Genomic DNA, 18681 nt, shown 5'->3' with positions numbered 1-18681 from the left:
GCAGTAAACCATTATCCCATTTGCATTCCTAAGTCATTTCTATTAAATTCCTCTCAAAAGTAAATACAGACCAGGTACAGTGGCTCATGCCTGTAATCCAGCACTTCGGGAAGCCGAGGCAGGTGGACTGCTTGAACCCAGGAGGTCGAGACAAGCCTGGCCAACATGGCGAAACCCCATCTCTATAAAACACACGGGGCGCGGTGGCTCATGCCTGTAATCCCAACACTTTGGGAGGCCAAGACAGGAAGATCACTTAGGCTCAGGAGTTCAAGACCAGCTTGGGCAAGGTGTCAAAACTCTGTCTCTACTAAAAATTACAAAAATTAGCTGGGCCATGGTGGCACATGCCTGTGATCCCAGCTACATGGGAGGCTAAGGCACAAGAATCGCTTGAACCTGGGAGGCAGAGGTTTCAGTGAGCCGTGACGGCACCACTGCACTCCAGCCTAGGCAATAGAGTGAGACCTTATCTCAAAAAAAAAAAGGCAAAATTGCTTTATATGTACATATTCGCAAACAAGTCTAAAAAGCTAAACTGTTTATAATGGATCTCTTTGGGGAATGCAGGGAAGTAGAAAGAGACTTAGGCTCGGCTGGGAGCAGTGCCTCACACCTGTAATCCCAGCACTTTGGGAGGCCGAGGCAAGTGGATCACCTGACATCAGGAGTTCGAGACCAGCCTGGCCAACATGGCGAAACACTGTGTCTACTGAAAATACAAAACTTAAGCCAGGCATGGTGGCGGGCACCTGTAATCCCACCTACTCAGGAGGCTGAGGCAAAGAATCGCTTGAATCGGAAGGCAGAGGTTGCAGTGAGGCAAGATCGTGCCACTGCCCTCCAGCCCGGGCAACAAGAGCAAAACTCCGTCTCAAAAAAAAAAAAAAGAAGCAAAATAAAAATAAAATTACAAAAATTAGCCATGCGTGGTGGCACATGCCTATAGTCCCAGCTACTCGAGAGGCTGAGGCAGGAGAATCACTTGAACCCAGGAGGCGGAGGATGCAGTAAGCAGAGATCATGCCACTGCACTCCAGCCTGGGTGAGAGAGTGAGACTCTGTCTCAAACAAACAAACAAACAAAGGCTTAGGTGCTTATATTATAAGCTTCTTGTATCATTTGAAATTTTTTTCCGAAGAGCACATCATATTTTTTTTTAATCATTATCCTGAATCAAGGGCCAAAGGAAAATAAAACTTAAAAGAATCATAAACCTAGCCGGGCGCGGTGGCTAATGTCTGTAATCCCAGCACTTTGGGAGGCCGAGGCGGGCCGATCGAGACCATCCTGGCTAACACAGTGAAACCCCGTCTCTACTAAAAATACAAAACATTAGCCGTGCATGGTGGCGGGCGCCTGTAGTCCCAGCTACTCGGGAGGGTGAGGCAGGAGAATGGCGTGAACCCGGGAGGCGGAGCTTGCAGTGAGCCAAGATCGTGCCACTGCACTCCAGCCTGGGCTACAGAGTAAGACTCCATCTCCAAAAAAAAAAAAATTATAAACCTTTAGAAATCTATACTTGTTAATATAGACATCTATTTTCCTGAAAGTACTCAAACTGTTGGCAGCTGCTAACTTCACGAAGATGAATAGGAAAGGTGGTGTTTGCTATCATTTTGAACCTCTGTGGACTTAGTAAATTTTCTTACTTTCTAACATGTGTCTACAGAGATTATTTGTTAAAGGAGGTTACGGGTCATTTTTGTTTTTGTTTTTTTTTTTTTTTTTTTTGGAGACAGTGGTGCGATCTCAGCTCACTGCAACCTCCGTCCCCCAGGTTCAACAGATTCTCCTGCCTCAGCCTCCCAAGTACCTGGGATTACAGGCATGTGCAATCACACCTGGCTAATTTTTGTATTTTTAGTAGACGGGGTTTCGCCATGTTGGCCAGGCTGGTCTTGAACTCCTGACCTCTGGTGATCCACCCACCTTGGCCTCCCAAAGTGCTGGGATTACAGGTGTGAGCCACCGCGCTCAGCCTGTTTTCTTTGTATCTTTTTATATTTAAGGAATTCATATATATATATATATATATATATATAATTTTTTTTTTGAGGCAAAATCTCACTCTGTTGCCCAGGCTGGAGTGCGGGGTGTAACCTCAGCTCACTGCAACCTCCGCCTCTGAGGTTCAAGCGATTCTTGTGCTTTAGCCTCCCTCCCAAGTAGCTGGGATTACAGGCATCTGCCACCACACCTGGCTAATTTTTTTTTGGTATTTTTAGTAGAGATGGGGTTTCACCATGTTGACCTAACCTCAAGTGATCTGCCCGCCTTGGCCTCCCAAAGTGCTGGGATTACAGGCATGAGCCACCGTGCCTGGCCTCTAATACTAATAATAAATTTGATGACTCCCAGGGCCTGCCCTGTGAGACACAGCCCCAACTTCCCAGCCCACTTCTCTAGCGCCCTCTTCTGCCTGCCACCAACCACCTGCCACCCTTGGCCCATCACACCCTCTTACACATTTGCTAGCACATCTTATCTCCTCTGCTTGCCATGTCCTTGCCTCCGTCCCATTTTGTGTTCCCACCTGTCTGTTAAGGCCCCATCTCCACTTTGACTGCTTCTCCACCCCTGCCCTCTGCTCCCGCTGTAGCCACATATACAACACAGAGGGTGAGATCTGCAACAAACTGAGGAGTATCTGCACCCTCAGACGGGCAGCTGCTCCTCACCTCTAACTGGTGCCATTTGAGAGTAAAGAATCAGAGTTAGAGATTCTGTTTCTTTCAAGTAAAACCAGAAATATTGAATTTAGTGCACTTTTCAACCATTAAGCAAGCACTTACTAAGCACTTACTCTGTGCCAGCAGGCACGGTTCTGGACCTGTGGGTTTAGCGTTCAATAAAAAAAAAACAAGGCTGGGTGTGGTGGCTCATGCCTGCAATTCCAGCACTTTGGGAGGCCAAGGCAGGAGGATCATTTGAGCCTAGGAGTTCAAGACCAGTCTGGGCAACATAGCAAGACCCCATCTGTACAAGAAAAACACAAAAATTAGCTGGGTGCAGTGACCCACACCTGTAGTCCCAGCTACTCCAGGAGCTGAGATAGAAGGATTGCTTGAGTGTGGAAGGTCGAGGTCACAGTAAGCCGAGCTTGTGCCACTGCACTCCAGCCTGTGGAGACGCTCCAAACTTTTGGAGACGCTGTCTCAAAAAAAAAAATAATAGTAATAACACACAAGAACGTCTGCCTCCTGGAGCTCACATTCTAGCTGGTAAGGGAAGGGAAAACCAGGAGAAAGGTAAGACAAGTGAAATATGTATGTTAGAGAGTGATAACTGCCAAGGAGAAAAACAAAATAAGAAAAGAGGACATAAAATGGGGAGGTGATGTCATTCAATTCTTCAGTTCAAGGTAGGGACTTAGACTGGAGTCATAAATTCTATTTTCTGAGACAGTCTCACTCTGTCGCCCAGGCCGGAGTACAGTGGAGCCATCTCAGCTCACTTACAACCTCCACCTCAGCCTCAGGTTCAAGTGATTCTCCTGCCTCAGCCTCCTGAGTAGTTGGGATTACAGGCATGTGCTACCACACCCAGCTACATTTTGTATTTTTGGTAGAGACGAGGTTTCTCCATGTTGGCCAAGCTGGTTTTGAACTCCCAGCCTCAAGTGATCAGCCCACCTGAGCCTCCCAAAGTGCTGGGATTACAGGCATGAGCCACCGCACCCAGCCTGGAGTCATAAATTCTTAATGTGAATTGTCTCAAAATGTAAATACTGTAAGGACCTAGCAGGCTACATCCAGTCCACAGACCAGCAGTTTTGCCACCTCTGGTTGTGAAGACCAAGACTGGAGTTGGGGGAGAAAAAAAAAAATTAGGAGTATAATAATATACCTTATATTTTCATACAGATTTACAATTTACAGAAGTGCTACAGCCGTCATACTTCTTTTACAGAAAGTGAAACTGCTACATGGCTTGTAAGTGGCAGAACCGGGATTCAAACTCAAGTTCTCCCTAACATCCTGGAAGCCAAAGGAAAGGAGTAAGGAAATATGAAAGTGAGAAACACTGTTGGCTGGGCGTGGTGGCTCCTGCCTATAATCTCAGAACTTTGGGAGGCTGAGGCAGGCAGATCACTCGAGCCCACAAGTTCAACACCAGCCTGGGCAACATGGCAAAAAAACCCATCTCTACAAAAAATACAGAAAAATTAGCTGGGCATGGTGGTGCACGCCTGTAGTCCCAGCTACTTGGGAGGCTGAGGCAGGAAGATCACCTGAGCCGGGAGGTCAAGGATGCAGTGAGCCAATTGCACCACTGCACTTCAGCCTGGGTGACAGACAGGAAAGGAGGGAGGGGGAGGGGGAGTGGGAAGGAGGAAGGGGGAAGGGGGAAAAAAAGAGAGAAAGTGACAAACACTCTCCTAGGCTGGAGGACCTAAGATGGATCAACGTCACCGAGGATGAGTTTCAGCAGGTGACAGTTGGCTCTAAAGGTAAGAAGTAGGTAGACCATGGGCAGAAGGTAAGAGACAAACCACCTGACTTCATAAAGGGGAGAGTTCATTCTTCCTGGAAGCACTGCTTGGTGAACTGTGCATCTCCAAAGGAAAGAAGGAAAGATAAGTGGAGATGTTGCTCCAGCCCTATCACCAGTAGCCTGAAGGATTTCAACAGCTCCTCACCAGCTCCCTGTCTTCTCCCTCCTACCCTTTCTCTGCAGCGTGCCAGAGGAGCTCTAAAATGCAAACCTCACCACTTCAGCCTTAGTTTAGAACCCTTCCAGGGCTCCACATTTGCCTACAGAATAATCCCTACCCCTGAGCTCATCAGGAACCCTTCACAGACTGGCCCCAGCCTTCCTGTCTAGCCTCATCTCCTGCCTTCCTCCAAACACGCAAGTGTCCAGGGAACGCAGGAGAGCATGGATGAGAGAAGGGAGGGCCAGCAGTGCCCCAAGCACTCCAGACAAGCAGCATTTCCTGACATTTTGGGCATGTATTGCTCCCTCTGCCCGAAATGTCCTGTCCTCCTCCTTGTCCATCAGTAAGACTCAGATGTCACCTCTTCTGTGAGGACCTTCCTGATGGTCAGTCGCTCATTCCCCTGACCCTTGGGTACTCCAAACCCATCCCTGTTACAGCACTCCACTCACTGCCCTGTGGTGAGTGACTTTTCAGTCTGTGAAGCATGGCCTGATTGTCCTTGGCACCAACAGCCCCAAGCCTGGTGTTCCACGTGTGCACTAGACATGTGCCAAGTGGAGATGCAGGCAAGGGGATGTGCAAAAGCTCTATCACTCAAGAGCCTCAATACCCAGTGCTTTACTGTGCCTGGGCTAACTCACCCTGCAGAGAGCTCCGCAAGGGAGGGACCTTGGCACCTTCGTCTTGCCACCCCTACATCTGATGCCAGGCTAGAACAGAGCAGGTGCTCCCAGAGGCAGCAGTGCAAAGAACACTGGCTTTGAAGTTGGACTGATCTGATATTACCCCACAGCTCGGCCATTTACCAGCTGCATGGCCTTGGTCAGCTTATTTAACCTTTCTGAATCTCATCTGCCCAGTGCCTACACAGAGTAGGTGCTTAAATATTTGTTAATTGATATGAAGGTATCTACTAATGGATATGTGGAGATAATACCACCTACTTCACGACACTTTTGGGATCATGTGACAGTCTATAGATCAAACATCGAGAATCATAGGTGACCAAGCCTTATCATACATGCTCAAATTTTCCCTTCCATTCTTTCAACTCTAAATTGAATGTAGACATTTAGATGTCATAGTAAAATAATCTTTACTACATGAAGGTGCTCGTCACACAGTTAGTCTCCTCTGTGAAGAGTAAATGAAGATCATCAGCTAACATGAAACATCTCCAACTGTCCTGGAGGTAAGAAGGGAACGATGTGAGGTCAGCCAGCAGGGATCTCTACCGATTCTAAAATGACCAGTCTAACACCTTCCCCTCAGAATATTCTGTGACCTGGCACAGAGAAAGATGTGTTAAAGGCTGGTGGGAGAAGGGAACAAAGTCAACTGTGTAACCCTCAAAGTTTACAGAGCAAGGCCAGGCACAGTAGCTCGTGCCTGTAATCCCAGCACTTTGGGAGGCCAAGGTGGGAGGACTGCCTGACCCCAGGAGATTGAGACCAGCCTGGTCAACATAGGGAGACTCTCGTCTTTACAAAACACAAAAAATTAGCCAGGCAGGCCGGGCGCGGTGGCTCACACCTGTAATCCCAGCACTTTGGGAGGCCTATGCAGGCGGATCACGAGGTCAAGAGATCGAGACCATCCTGGCTAACATGGTGAAACCCCATCTCTACTAAAAATACAAAAAAAATTAGCCAGGCATGGCGGCGTGCACCTGTAGTCCCAGCTGCTGGGGAGGCTGAGGAAGAAGAATGGCGTGAACCCGGGAGGCGGAGCTTGCAGTGAGCCGAGATTGCACCACTGCACTCCAGCCTGGGTGACAGAGCAAGATTCTGTCTCAAAAAAAAAAAAAAAAAAAAAAATTAGCCAGGCAGGTTGGCACACGCCTGAGTTCCACCTACTTGGGAGGCTGAGGCAGGAGGATCGCTTGAGCCCAGGAGGCTGAGATGCAGTGAGCTATGATCATGCCAGTGCACTCCAGCCTGGGTGACAGAGCAAGACCCTGTCTCAAAGAAAAAAAAAAAAGTTTACAGAGCAGACACAGGAGAGCAGTGAGAGGACTCTAGAAGGACCTGAGGATGAACATGCCATTTTTGTGAGTACCCCTCGGCTGTGCTTGCTGAAGGACTTAGGACCAGGACAGATAAGTTCACAGATGACCACAGAGCAAGGGAGGAAGAGGTACAGATGAAGGTGGAAGGTAAGAGGTGTTTTGTAATTCATCAAGATGAGTCAAGTACTGTACACTTGGTTTTTAAACTGACAAACATATACTCCAGGAAGAGACTTCAGGAGTCCTAGAGATGGACAATCAGGGTAATATAAAAACCCTCACTCGACAAGAGTGATCTTTCTACAGTGCAATTTCCTTTTCTGTGTAGAGCCCTGTATAAATTCTCTAATTGCTTAGAAGACAATCCAGCTGGCACAGTGGCTCATGCCTCTAATCCCAGCGCTTTGGGAGGACAAGGCAAGAGGACAGCTTGAGCCCAGGAGTTTGAGACCAGCCTGGGCGACACAGTGAGATCTTCATCTCTACAAAAAAAAAAAATTTTTTTTTTTTTTTTGAGACTCTCACTCTGTCGCCCAGGCTGGAGTGCAGTGCCTTGATCTCGGTTCACTGCAAGCTCTGCCTCCTGGGTTCATGCCATTCTCCTGCCTCAGCCTCCCAAGTGGCTGGGACTACAGGCACCCGCCACCATGCCCGGCTAACTTTTTGTATTTTTAGTAGAGAAAGGGTTTCACCGTGTTAGCCAGGGTAGTCTCAATCTCCTGACCTCGTGATCTGCCCACCTCGGCCTCCCAAAGTGCTGGGATTACAGGCGTGAGCCACCGCGCCCAGCCCAAAAAAAAAAATTTTTAATCTGCAGGGTGTGGTGGCACATGCCCATATTCTCACCTATTTAAGAAGATTGCTTGACCCCAGGAGTTTGAGGCTACAGTGAGACATGATTGTGCCACTGCACTCCAGCCTGGGAAATCGTTTCAAAAAAATAAAATAATTTTTTTAAAATAAGAATACAATTGGCCAGGCATGGTGGCTCACACCTGTAATCCCAGCACTTTGGGACGCTGAGGCGGGCAGATCACTTGCGGTCAGGAGTTAGAGACCAGCCTGGCCAACAAGGCGAAACCCCATCTCCACTAAAAATACAAAGATCAGCTGGGCATGGTAGCGCACACCTGTAGTCCTAGGTACTTGGGAGGCTGAGGCAGGAGAACTGTTTGAACCCAGGAGGTGGAGGCTGCAGTGAGCAGAGATCATGCCACTGCAGTCTACCTTGGGTGACACAGTAAGAATCTGTCTCAAAAAAAGAGAATACAATTCTAAGAGAATTGTCCCTTAGAATAAAATCCATTGTCCTTAGGATAAAATCCAAATTCCCTTGGCTACTAAAACCTTGCTGCAATCCACCCCCTACCTCGCTCTCCAGCCTCCATTCTGGGCTCACTACTCCATCATACCACATTGTGGGCAGTCATACGACCACCCCTCCAGCCCTCCCACCAGACTGCTCCCTAGAAGCTCATCACTCCCAGACCCAACAGTGCGTGGCCCACAATAACCCTCAAGTGCTTCTACTGAAACCATTAAATTGGGTGCTTGCAAAACAAGGCCCCTTTAGCCTTAATGAGAGACAGGTGGGTCCACCTACAATTAGACCCACCCAGATTAGAGACCACACCCTCAAACCTGAGTTCCACGTCTTTAGGACAGCCAGGGATTCAGCACACCTGAAAGACTATGTAAAATAAATTTCCTGCCTCTCCCAGTAACAGGTTTCACTCTATCTATAAATTGTCAGTGAAGCTAAATTGAATCAACTGGTATTATTTTGTGCTGTACCCAAGTCTACTGAAATTGTATCAAGGATCAATGGCAAGATTAACTTGTATGAGCAAAGTCCCATACTTACCTGATTTGAGACAAATTCAGCATTCCTACGCTAGAGACAGGGCTTTTCAACTCACTGTTATTTGTGAATTTAAAAAGAAAAAATCCACGTGCCCACACAAGAGTTCAGACAGTGAGGTCCACGTTGAAAAAACCAGGGGCACTTAGCCTATGAGTCCCCAAGACAAACAGTCAAATACAGCCTCCTTTCTCAGCTACACAAAAGAAACCACCAAGGCTAGGCTTAAAAACAAACACATATTCCTTAGGGCCTGTTTTAATTGCTTTTGTAAAGTAATTTTCTCTAGAGGCAGCCCATCTGATCCCAAATAAGACTGTTTCTCCACTCCTCCACAGGCAGAACTTCTCACTTCTTAAAGACTCAGAGCTTCAAAATCTAGGATGCAAACTCTAAGGGGAAAGTCATCTGTTTTGTTAGTAAAGAATCCCAAACACCTAGAACATTGCCTGGCACAAACTAAACCCTCAACACATATTTGTTCAAAGCCTTGATTGAGTAGATGAGCGAAATGTATCTTCTCTGTGAAGCACTCCTTGGTCTGCTCAAAGTACTTATGAAACCCTCTTGCATGTTTCCATCAGGGAATTAACAATTTAACCTCCAAAAAAAAAGAAAAAAAAAAAAAAACTAGCACCACCAAGCAAAACCCCAACATGCTGGAAACTATGACTTTGGAGAAAAGCTACACCAAGAACCACAATTCTTGGTTCTGTGATTCAGAGTGGTTCAAAGTACAAGGGCACACAATTCTTTAAACTGACAACTAAAATAAATACATTCTTCTCTTGAGCACATAATCCACCTTCTACTGCAGTGATTCTCCAACGGGGCTGCATGTTTACAATAACCTGGGGAGCACTGAAAAATCTGGAAGCCCAGACCACACCTCAGCCCAATAAATCAGTTTCTCTGGGGTAGGAGGCAGGCCCAAGTATTTTAAAGCTTTCCAAGTAGTTCCAAAGTGCTGCCGAGTTTGAAAATTACCTCTCTACTTAACTTCAGGCCACGCGCCTGGAAGACTGCTAGGTCTTCGAGTTTGGGGGGAGCGGACTTCTAGAAAGACCTTCCAGACCTTCAAGGATGTAATGTTTTGTAGTCTCCTTCCACCAAAATTCCCATCCCCAACCTCTCAAGCCATGTGGAAGGGGCTTCACCGATTGCAAAGCGTGGCAGCCACCTACCTTAAGGCTGCAGGCTTCCTCCTCTAGAGAAGCCATTTCTTCCAAAGAGGCGTTGGCAGGACGCAGAGGGGATCCCCCTGAAGACAGGAACCCCCGAGTGTTCCGAATCAGGCAGCCTTTGGAGGCGGCCCCGCCCACACCAGGGCCCAAGAAATGCGGGGAGAAGGAGGAGGAGGAGTTATTTCTGCGGCGGGATGAGCCCCAGCATAACCTCCGCGAGCAAGCCCCATCGTCCTCCTTCTGGGCTTTCAGGCGCTTGGGGCTGCTGGGCCCTCCAGAACGCGACGCAGACCTCTGAGCTGGCCGGCTGGAGGGGGCCACATCACAGGGCTCCCGGAGGCAGCTGCGCTTGCGGGGACACCCTTCCGAAGTGCTGCTCCAGTTGTGCTTGACCTTGCCCCGCTCGGACGCCATGGGCACCTGCAAGGTACAGGGGGCCTGGATTCCAACACCACCCTTCCTGGCGGCCCCACCTCAGATTCCCGCCACCCCGGGCCCAGGAGGACGGCAAGACATAAGGGCAGAGCCAGGGGCTAGCCTCACTGACCTTTCCCTCTTCTTTCCACTGCCCATCACAGTTCTCAAGGTTTCAGAGATGCCAAACCGTGTTGGAGAAGTCAAAGCGATCCAAAATTGACTAAAGGCTGCCGTTGGTTTCCAAGCCCACAACGTGCTTCTGAGATCAGGAAGCCTTCACTTTGCCCAGCGCTACTTCGGAGATGCCTAAGCGCTTCCGGGGCTACGAAGCGCTTTGATCAGTTTGCAATATAAAGCCCTTTAGAACTGTCAAAGCGCTTCAGAAGACCACATGGCGCTTCAAGATCCACACATGGCTGCCGGACCCGCAGCCCTGGGGCCGGGCGCTTAGCCCGTAGGCCAGGGCCAGACCCGGGCGCCGCAGCCCGCCCTGCTCCTGCGGCCCAACCAGACCCGGGCCGGAAGGGGCCCGAGCGGCCCCTCGGGAGCTGGCAGCGCCCCCGACCGCCAACTCAGGACGCCCCCCGCCGGCTGCCGCAGCTGTCCCGCCGGGCAGCCCGCCGCCTGCCCCAGCCCTACAGCCCCGCCTGGCCCGGCCTCCGCCCGAACTGCGACCACTCCGGCCTCCGTGGCGCCCGCCCTCCGGAACGAGCCCTGCGGCCCGCAGGCCGGAGAGCGGCAGGGGCGGGGCCTGCGCCAAACGGAAGGCGCCCATTGCTCGACCCGGCAAGGGGCGGGACTCCGAGCAAGACGCAGCCCGCCTCAAAGCCAGGCGCCTTGGAGTCGGGACGGTACGCCTTAGGAAGCTCGTCCATTGGTCAGAAGCCAGATGGGGCGGAGCCACTCACGTGGGCTCGAACAGCGGGAAGTTGAGGCCAGCCAGATGTGCAGGCAGGCGGTGTCCGCTGACGCGCCTCACTTAACGCTGTTTTCCTCAGCGCCGGCCGCTGTACCTGAAGCTTTCAGACCTGGATTTCTCATCGAGCCAAAGCAAACCGTGTGCTGAGCATTATCACCCCACTTTATAGAGCAGAAAACTGTGGCTCAGAGAGACTAAGTACACACCCAGAAATGGGAAGAATTAGAATTAGAATTAGAAGGCACCAAAAAAAAAAAAAAGACTACACAAAAATGTGAACTATCCGCCTGGTGAAAAATATTAAAGACGGCTAGGCACGGTGTCTCACGCCTGCAATCTCAGCACTTTGGAAGACCGAGGCGGGAGGATGGCTTGAGCTCGGGAGTTAGAGACCAGCCTGGCCAACATGGTGCGACCCCCATCTCTACAAAAAATAAAATTAGCTGGGCGTGGTGCCAGCTGCTCAGGCTGAGGTGGGAGGATCACTTGAGGCCGGGAGGTCGAGGCTGCAGTGAGCTGTGATCCCGCCACTGCACTCCAGCCTGGAGGACAGAGCAAGACCCTGTCTCAAAAAAGAAAAAAAAAAGAAAGAAAAAAAAATCAAAGACAAGGTACAAATTCAGAAAAATACTCGAAACATATGACAAAGGGCTGATATTCGATGTAGCAATTCTCCCAAAATAATAAAATAACTTAGTATTAAGACTGGCAAAGGAGGCTGGGTCCAGTGGCACACGTCTGTAATCCCAGCACTTTGGGAGGCTGAGGCGGGTGGATCTCTTGATGCAAAGAGTTCGAGACCAGCGTGGGCAACATGGTGAAATCCTGTCTCTAGTGAAACACAAAAATTAGCCTGGTGTGGTGGTGGGCGCCTGTAGTCCCAGCTACTCAGGAGGCTGAGGTGGGAGGATCCCTTGAGCCTGGGAAGTCGAGGGTCCAGTGAGCCAAGATTACTGCCACTGCACTCCAGCCAGGGAGACAAAGTGAGACCCCTGTCTCAGGGAAAAAAAAAAAAAAAGGCAAAGGAAGCAATGAACAAAAACAAATCATGAAACGCTCTTAAATATAAGAAAGATGGCTCCACCTCAGCCATTAAAAAAGTACATGTAAGGCCAGGTGTGGTGGCTCACGCCTGTGATCCCAGCACTTTGGGAGGCCAAGGCGGGCAGATCACGAGGTCAGGAGATCGAGACCATCCTGGCTAATACGGTGAAACCCCGCCTGTACTAAAAATACAAAAATTAGCCAGGCGTGGTGGCAGGCGCCTGTAGTCCCAGCTACTCGGGAGGCTGAGGCAGGAGAATGGCGTGAACCCAGGAGGTGGAGCTTGCAGTGAGCCGAGATTGCGCCACTGCACTCCAGCCTGGGTGAGAGACTCCGTCTCTAAAAAAAAAAAATTAATTAATTAAATTAAATTAAAAAGTACATATAAAATTATAATTTTCCACTCGTTAGATTGGCAATAATCAAAAAACAAGGTAAGGGGCCGGGTGCGGTGGCTCACGCCTGTAATCCCCGCACCTTGGGAGGCCGAGGTGGGTGGATCACGAGGTCAGGAGATCGAGACCATCCTGGCTAACATGGTGAAACCCCGTCTCTACTAAAAATACAAAAAAAAAAAAAAAAACAAAAATTAGCCGGGCCTGGTGGCAGATGCCTGTAGTCCCAGCTACTCAGGAGGCTGAGGCAGGAGAATGGTGTGAACCCGGGAGGCAGAGCTTGCAGTGAACCAAGATCACGCTACTGCACTCCAGCCTGGGCAACAGAGCAAGACTCCATCTCAAAAAAAAAAAAAAGCAAGATAATACACCTTGTGGCTGAGGATGTGAGGAAATGCACTCCCATACATCCCTGATGAACGTGTTAATTGATACAATCTCCTTGGAAGGTGGCATTGTCTGTAGTAGCTAGAATGAAAACAAAACCTCAATCTCTATCAGCTGGTTATATACATTAAGGAATATCCATACAATGGAATGTAAGGCAAAAAGAATGAAGTGATCTAAACTTACTGTTGAGGAGCAATGGCCAAGAAAGACATGAAAAAACAAAGGACCTAGAAAAGCATTAACAAAACACATGTGTAGCTAAATAGAGAGGAGTGGCATACAAAGGTAAATGTGGCTTTCTTTTTTCAAATGCCTGAGGGTAACCACTTTGTGTGTTCCTTTCTAACAGCTTTAAGATATAATTTATATACCATAAAGTTCACTCATTTAAAGTGTATGAGCAGCAGGCGTGGTGGCTCACGCCTGTAATCCCAGCAATTTGGGAGGCCAAGGTGGGCAGATCACAAGGTCAGGAGTTCAAGACCAGCCTCAACAATACGGTGAAACCCCATCTCTACTAAAAAGAAATACAAAAATTAGTAGGGCATGGTGGCATGCGCCTGTAATCCCAGCTATTCAGGAGACTGAGGCAGTAGAATCGCTTGAATCTGGAAGGCAGAGGTTGCAATGAGCCAAGATCATGCCATTGCACTCCAGCCTAGGCAACAGAGGGAGACTCTGTCTCAAAACAAAAAAGAAGAAAGAAAACAGGTGTATGACCAGCTGGCGTGGTGGCTCACTCCTGTAATTTCAGCAAGACTGTAATCTAGTTTGTCTTGATAGATTTGCCTATTCTGACAAAATTAAAAATGAAATCATACAATATGTGACTTGCTTTTGCTTACCATGATCTCAAGGTTCATCCATGTTGTAACATGTGTCAGTATGTTTGAAATGCTTGTTACCCGGTGCCATAAAGAAATAGCACTTGAACATAAATAATTTTCTCAGCAAGGCCATTTTTACACTTTCTGCAGAAAGGGTACACTCACCAGCAGTTTTGCCACGAGTACACCCAACAAAGGAGACAGGGTCATTTATAACCTGACGTATCCACCCTACCGCTGTGTCCAGTTTCCATTGGCTGAAACGGGACTTCACATTCTGTATTTGTCTTGATTGGCTAGCAACTTAGAATTTTTTCAGAGGCAAAAGCAGAGGAGAACAAAGGAAGGAGGAAGTAACTTGTGGAATGCTGAGAAAGGTAAAAACACTTTCAAATAAGGAAGAGGAACAGGCTATGACTTAATGCTTGCTTGGACCAGTATAACCGTGCCAGGGCAAATATTTAGGCTAAATTGTGGGAGTTAAGAACATAAAGTACATTGATTTATTATGGCTAGCAGGTATTTAAGAATGTTAGGTCTTTGAATAAATTTTGCTTCTAAGAGAAGTTACTATTTATTCCTAATTAGATGGGGAGGAAAGTCTTTGAAGAGGAACCCCTACTTTACTTTTCACAAGTACTTAATTCTTTTCTATGGCTGAATATTCCATTGCATGAATAGACCGCATTTCATGTATCCACTTATCAGTTGATGGATATTTAGGTTGTTTCTATTTTTTGGCTGTTATAAACATTGGTGTGCAGGCTTTTGTGTGGACATGTTTTCATTTCTCTTGGGTAGATACCTAGGGGTAGAATTGCTAGGTCATATGGAAATTCTTACCTTTTGAGGAAGTGCCAAACTGTTTTCCAAAGTGCTCACCATTTTCAATTCCCACCAACAGTGTGTGTGGGCTCCAATTTCTCCACATCATGGCCAACACTTGTTTTTGTCTTTTTGATTATAGCTATCCTAGTGAATGTGAAGTGGCATCTCATAGAGGTTTTGATTTGCATTTCCCTGATGACTAAGTTGAGCATCACCTCTGTTTTCCATCACCTCTGGAAGGATACTCCAACCTAGTGACAGTGGTTGCCTTTGGGAACAAGAAACTGGAGACTAAGATCCCATTGAGAAAAAGCCTGCCTTCTCACCATGGAACCTTTGTACTGTTTAGATTTTTAAATCCTCTATTAACCTAAAAAAAAATAATTCAGGGCTTCCCTACGGGGGATCCATGAAAAGACATCATGGTGCCCATGAAGGTCTGGAATTCATGTACTCAGAACGCGTATGTATGTATGTCTGTATGTAGCAAAGGTCTAGAGCTTTCATCCAAGTCCCAAGGGGATTTACTGACTTCTCCAAAAATATATGAAATCCTAGTCTAGAAATATAAGTATGTCTGGATAACCACGAACCTATTGGTGTCAGCCCTCTATTGCTCAAACAGCCCTGGAAACACCCTGCTTATAATTGTAAAGTGTTCGCAACAGGCCAGGTCCCATTTGGGGCACAAAATGCACATTCACCTTGAATCCTCACAGACACCAGAGCTGAAGACAGGGCTGTCTGTATAGATCACTGTCTACCTGGACTGGGACCCAGCTCAGCTACATCACACATCAAGCCAAAGGTGTCCTTACTGGGGAGCTGCCAAATGCTTTCACCAGGCAGGACCCATCCAACAACAACCCTACAAGATGCGTACGTTTTCTTTTTCCCATTGTACAGATGAGGAAACAGAGCCTCAGAGTAACTCCCTAACTGGGCCCAAGATCATGCAGCTATTAACAGTCAACAGTAAGAGCCAGGATCCTAGCTCTTGGCTACCCCATCTCAAGGATACAGAGTGCCTTCTCTAAACAAATTCTTCCAGACACAAAACTAATTACAAGTTGTCTGTCGACTTTACAAATATATTTTTATTATATAAAAAGAAATTACTATAGAATTACTTTAAATAGGATATTTCTCCCAGTGAATTTAAAATAGCATCTGTTTCACAGAAAGATTTGCAACATGACTTTTCAGATATATACACACTGAATAATCATTAGGTACATGGCAGAAATACACATTTAATACCTTTTTATTTTACAAAACAGGACAAGTGCATTTTCCAAGTGCTTCTATAGCCACTGTCTCATCTGTTCCTCCCAACAGCCCAGGGATGAAGAACAAGCAGGTGTTATTTTACTTACAAAGCAACTGAGGTCCCAAAAATTAAATGATTGACTTAATTAGCAGCAGAATCAGACATGAAATGCATTCTCCTGATTCTTCATCATCCAGTCATAAATAATAACACATATTCTCGGCCGGGTGCGGTGGCTCAAGCCTGTAATCCCAACACTTTGATAGGCCAAGGCGGGCAGATCACGAGGTCAGTAGTTCGAGACCAGCCTGGCCAATATGGTGAAACCCTGTCTCTACTAAAAACACAAAAATTAGCCAGGCATAGTGGCAGGTGCCTACAGTCCCATCTACTCAGGAGGCTGAGGCAGGAGAATCACTTGAACCTGAGAGGCAGAGCTTGCAGTGAGCTGAGATCGTGCCACTGCACTCCAGCCTGGGTGACAAAGTGAGACTCTGTCTCAAAAAACAAACAAACAGACAAACACATATTCTCAGAATAAAAGCTCCATTAAAAAACACTAACATTAGTGGGATGGGAAGATAAAGGTACCAGGCAGTGACTGAATAATTATGTGAATTGCAAGATTTCCAATACAGGCAGTGGAAAGCCTGCAGAGCTCTTCGCTAGGTGTCTGGCATTTGTAGAACCTGAGGCCCAGAGAGGTGAGTCAAGAACTGCACTGAGACACAAGTTGAAAGTCTTCCAGGCCAGGCACAGTGGCTCCCAACTGTAATTCCAGCACTTTGGGAGTCTGAGGTGGGAGGATTGCGCCAACAAAGCGAGACCCCATCTCTACAAAAAAATTAAAAACTAAAAAAAATCTTTCAGAGCATGCAAGCTTGCAGGCTGTCAGCAAATACAACCCAGAGATCTTAGCTCTGGAAAATGCTATGGCATTGCAGAACTGCCAGTGGCAGGGGAACAAGAGCTGCTGAGGTAATGGAATCTGCTGGGGGTGATTATCATCACATACTCCCCGGAACCACAAAATCAGCCACATCCTGGGCCCGTGTGCAGGGTTTCTGCTTCAGTCTCCTCTGATCCCCTGCTCTGACAAAGCCCAGAAAGGAAGAGACTTCATGGATTTTTGTGTCTCTAAAAGCTGAGGGCCTTTCTCTCCCAACTCATTCCAGTGAAATGAAGTTTCCCTCCCACCCAGGACAGCAGATGTTTTGTTGTGTGTTTCCTGGCAGATCCTGGATTCTGCCTCAGACCTTTTTCTTGATCTGATGCTCATCTTTCCAACTGAGGACAAGGGTCCTCAGCTGTGTTCCGGTCATCAGGGGCCAAAGAGCTCAATGCTGTCCAGTTTTTCCTCTTTGTAGAGCAGAATATTCTCCATCAGTTTCCTTTTGGCCTCATTGATCTCAATTTGCCACGAAGTTTCTGTAACTGATGTTCAACAGAAAGCAAACAAGAGCGACTTGAATGAAAGTTACTATTATTATAATTCTTAAAGTCACTTAAATCAGGTTTCTGAATCAGGCCCTGAGTGTAATGAGCATTTCTTTTTTTTTTTTTTCCTTTTTTTTTTTATCGAGACAGGGTCTCACTCTGTTGCCCAGGCTGGAGTGCAGTGGCACAATTTCAGCTCAAGGCAACCTTGACCTCACAGGTTCAGGTGATCCTCCCACCTCAGTCTCCTGAGTAGCAGGGACTACAGGCGTGCACAACCACACCTGGCTTTTTTTTTTTTTTTTTTTTTTTTGAGATGGAGTCTCACTCTGTTGCTCAGGCTGGGCGACACACACAGTTAATTTTTTTGTGTTTTAGTAGAGAAGGGGTTTCACCGTGTTGCCCAGGCTAGGCGTGAACTCCTGAGCTCAGGCAACCCACCCGCCTCGGCCTCCCGAAGTCCTAGGATTACAGACAGGCGTGAGCCACCACGCCCGGCCTGTGAGCCACAGCAGCCAGCCCATTTATTTATTTATTTATTTATTTATTTATTTATTTATTTATCATTTTTTGAGATGGAGTCTCACTCTGTTGCCCAGGCTGGAGTGCAGTGGCTCAATCTCGGCTCACTGCAACCTCTGCCTCCTGGGTTCAAGCAATTCTCCTGACTTAGCCTCCTGAGTAGCTGGGATTATAGGCGCCCACCACCACGCCCAACTAATTTTTTGTATTTTTAGTAGAAACGGGGTTTCACCATCTTAGCCAGGATGGTCTCGATCTCCTGACCTCGTGATCCGCCCGCCTCAGCCTCCCAAAGTGTTAGGATTACAGGCGTGAGCCACCAGGCCTGGCCTTTTTTTTTTTCTGTATTTTTAGTAGAGACAGGGTTTCACGACGTTGGCCAGGCTAGTCTCGAACTCCTGACCTCAAGTGATCCACCCGCCTCGGGCTCCCAAAGTGCTGGGATTACAGGCGTGAGTCACCATGCCTGGCTGGCCACACCTGGCTAATTTTTGCATCTTTCGTAGAGACAGGTTTTCACCATGTTGCCCAGGCTGATCTTTATACTCCTGGGCTCAAGCAATCAGCCCACCTCGTCCTCCCGAAGTACTAGGATTACAGGTATGAGCCACTGCACCCAGTATAATGAGCATTTTCATCTCCTCTGTCTTTGCAGGAAGCCCTGCAACCTACCCTGACCTTCCAGAAAGGAGAGGGTTTCCCTGTTCCTATTTATGATGTTGAGGGGTGGGAGGGTGGAGTGAAAAAAATGCTCACATCCTGTGTTTCTTCTTCCTCTCCCCTCCCCATGGCAGGAGGAGTAAAAGACAAACAGGAGTGGTCAGAGCCTGGGACGTTCACTGAACCATGTTTACTAAGGGACAGGGACACTGCATTGAAAGGGCCTTCCTGGTCGGGTGCGGTGGCTCATACCTA

General features: G+C 47.7%; 2 protein-coding genes across 6 annotated transcripts in view; both read right to left on the bottom strand.

Annotated features, from left to right (window-relative positions):
• The window catches only part of TATDN2 (TatD DNase domain containing 2), a 32923-nt gene extending 22006 nt beyond the window's left edge, over positions 1–10917 (bottom strand). For all 3 annotated transcript variants that reach the window (XR_008624690.2, XM_003826285.6, XM_003826284.5), the window contains exons 1-2: positions 10265–10917; positions 9718–10137 (exon numbers count right to left, since the gene is read on the bottom strand). Coding sequence is in view for 2 of the 3 variants with exons in the window: in XM_003826285.6 (XP_003826333.2) it covers positions 9718–10131 (414 nt within the window). In the remaining variant the exon portion in view is untranslated. The remainder of the gene's footprint in view (positions 1–9717; positions 10138–10264) is intronic.
• A 4695-nt stretch (positions 10918–15612) lies between these two features.
• The window catches only part of IRAK2 (interleukin 1 receptor associated kinase 2), an 80435-nt gene continuing 77366 nt past the window's right edge, over positions 15613–18681 (bottom strand). For all 3 annotated transcript variants that reach the window (XM_003826290.6, XM_034955762.3, XM_034955761.3), the window contains one exon: positions 15613–17241. In XM_003826290.6, the coding sequence (XP_003826338.2) occupies positions 17129–17241 (113 nt within the window). In that variant the 3' untranslated portion in view covers positions 15613–17128. The remainder of the gene's footprint in view (positions 17242–18681) is intronic.

Source organism: Pan paniscus, chromosome 2, assembly GCF_029289425.2.
Source record: "Pan paniscus chromosome 2, NHGRI_mPanPan1-v2.0_pri, whole genome shotgun sequence".
NCBI classification, from domain to species: Eukaryota; Metazoa; Chordata; class Mammalia; order Primates; family Hominidae; genus Pan; species Pan paniscus.
The sequence above is the reverse complement of the archived record's forward strand: the minus strand, read 5'-3'. Positions and strand labels throughout refer to the sequence as shown.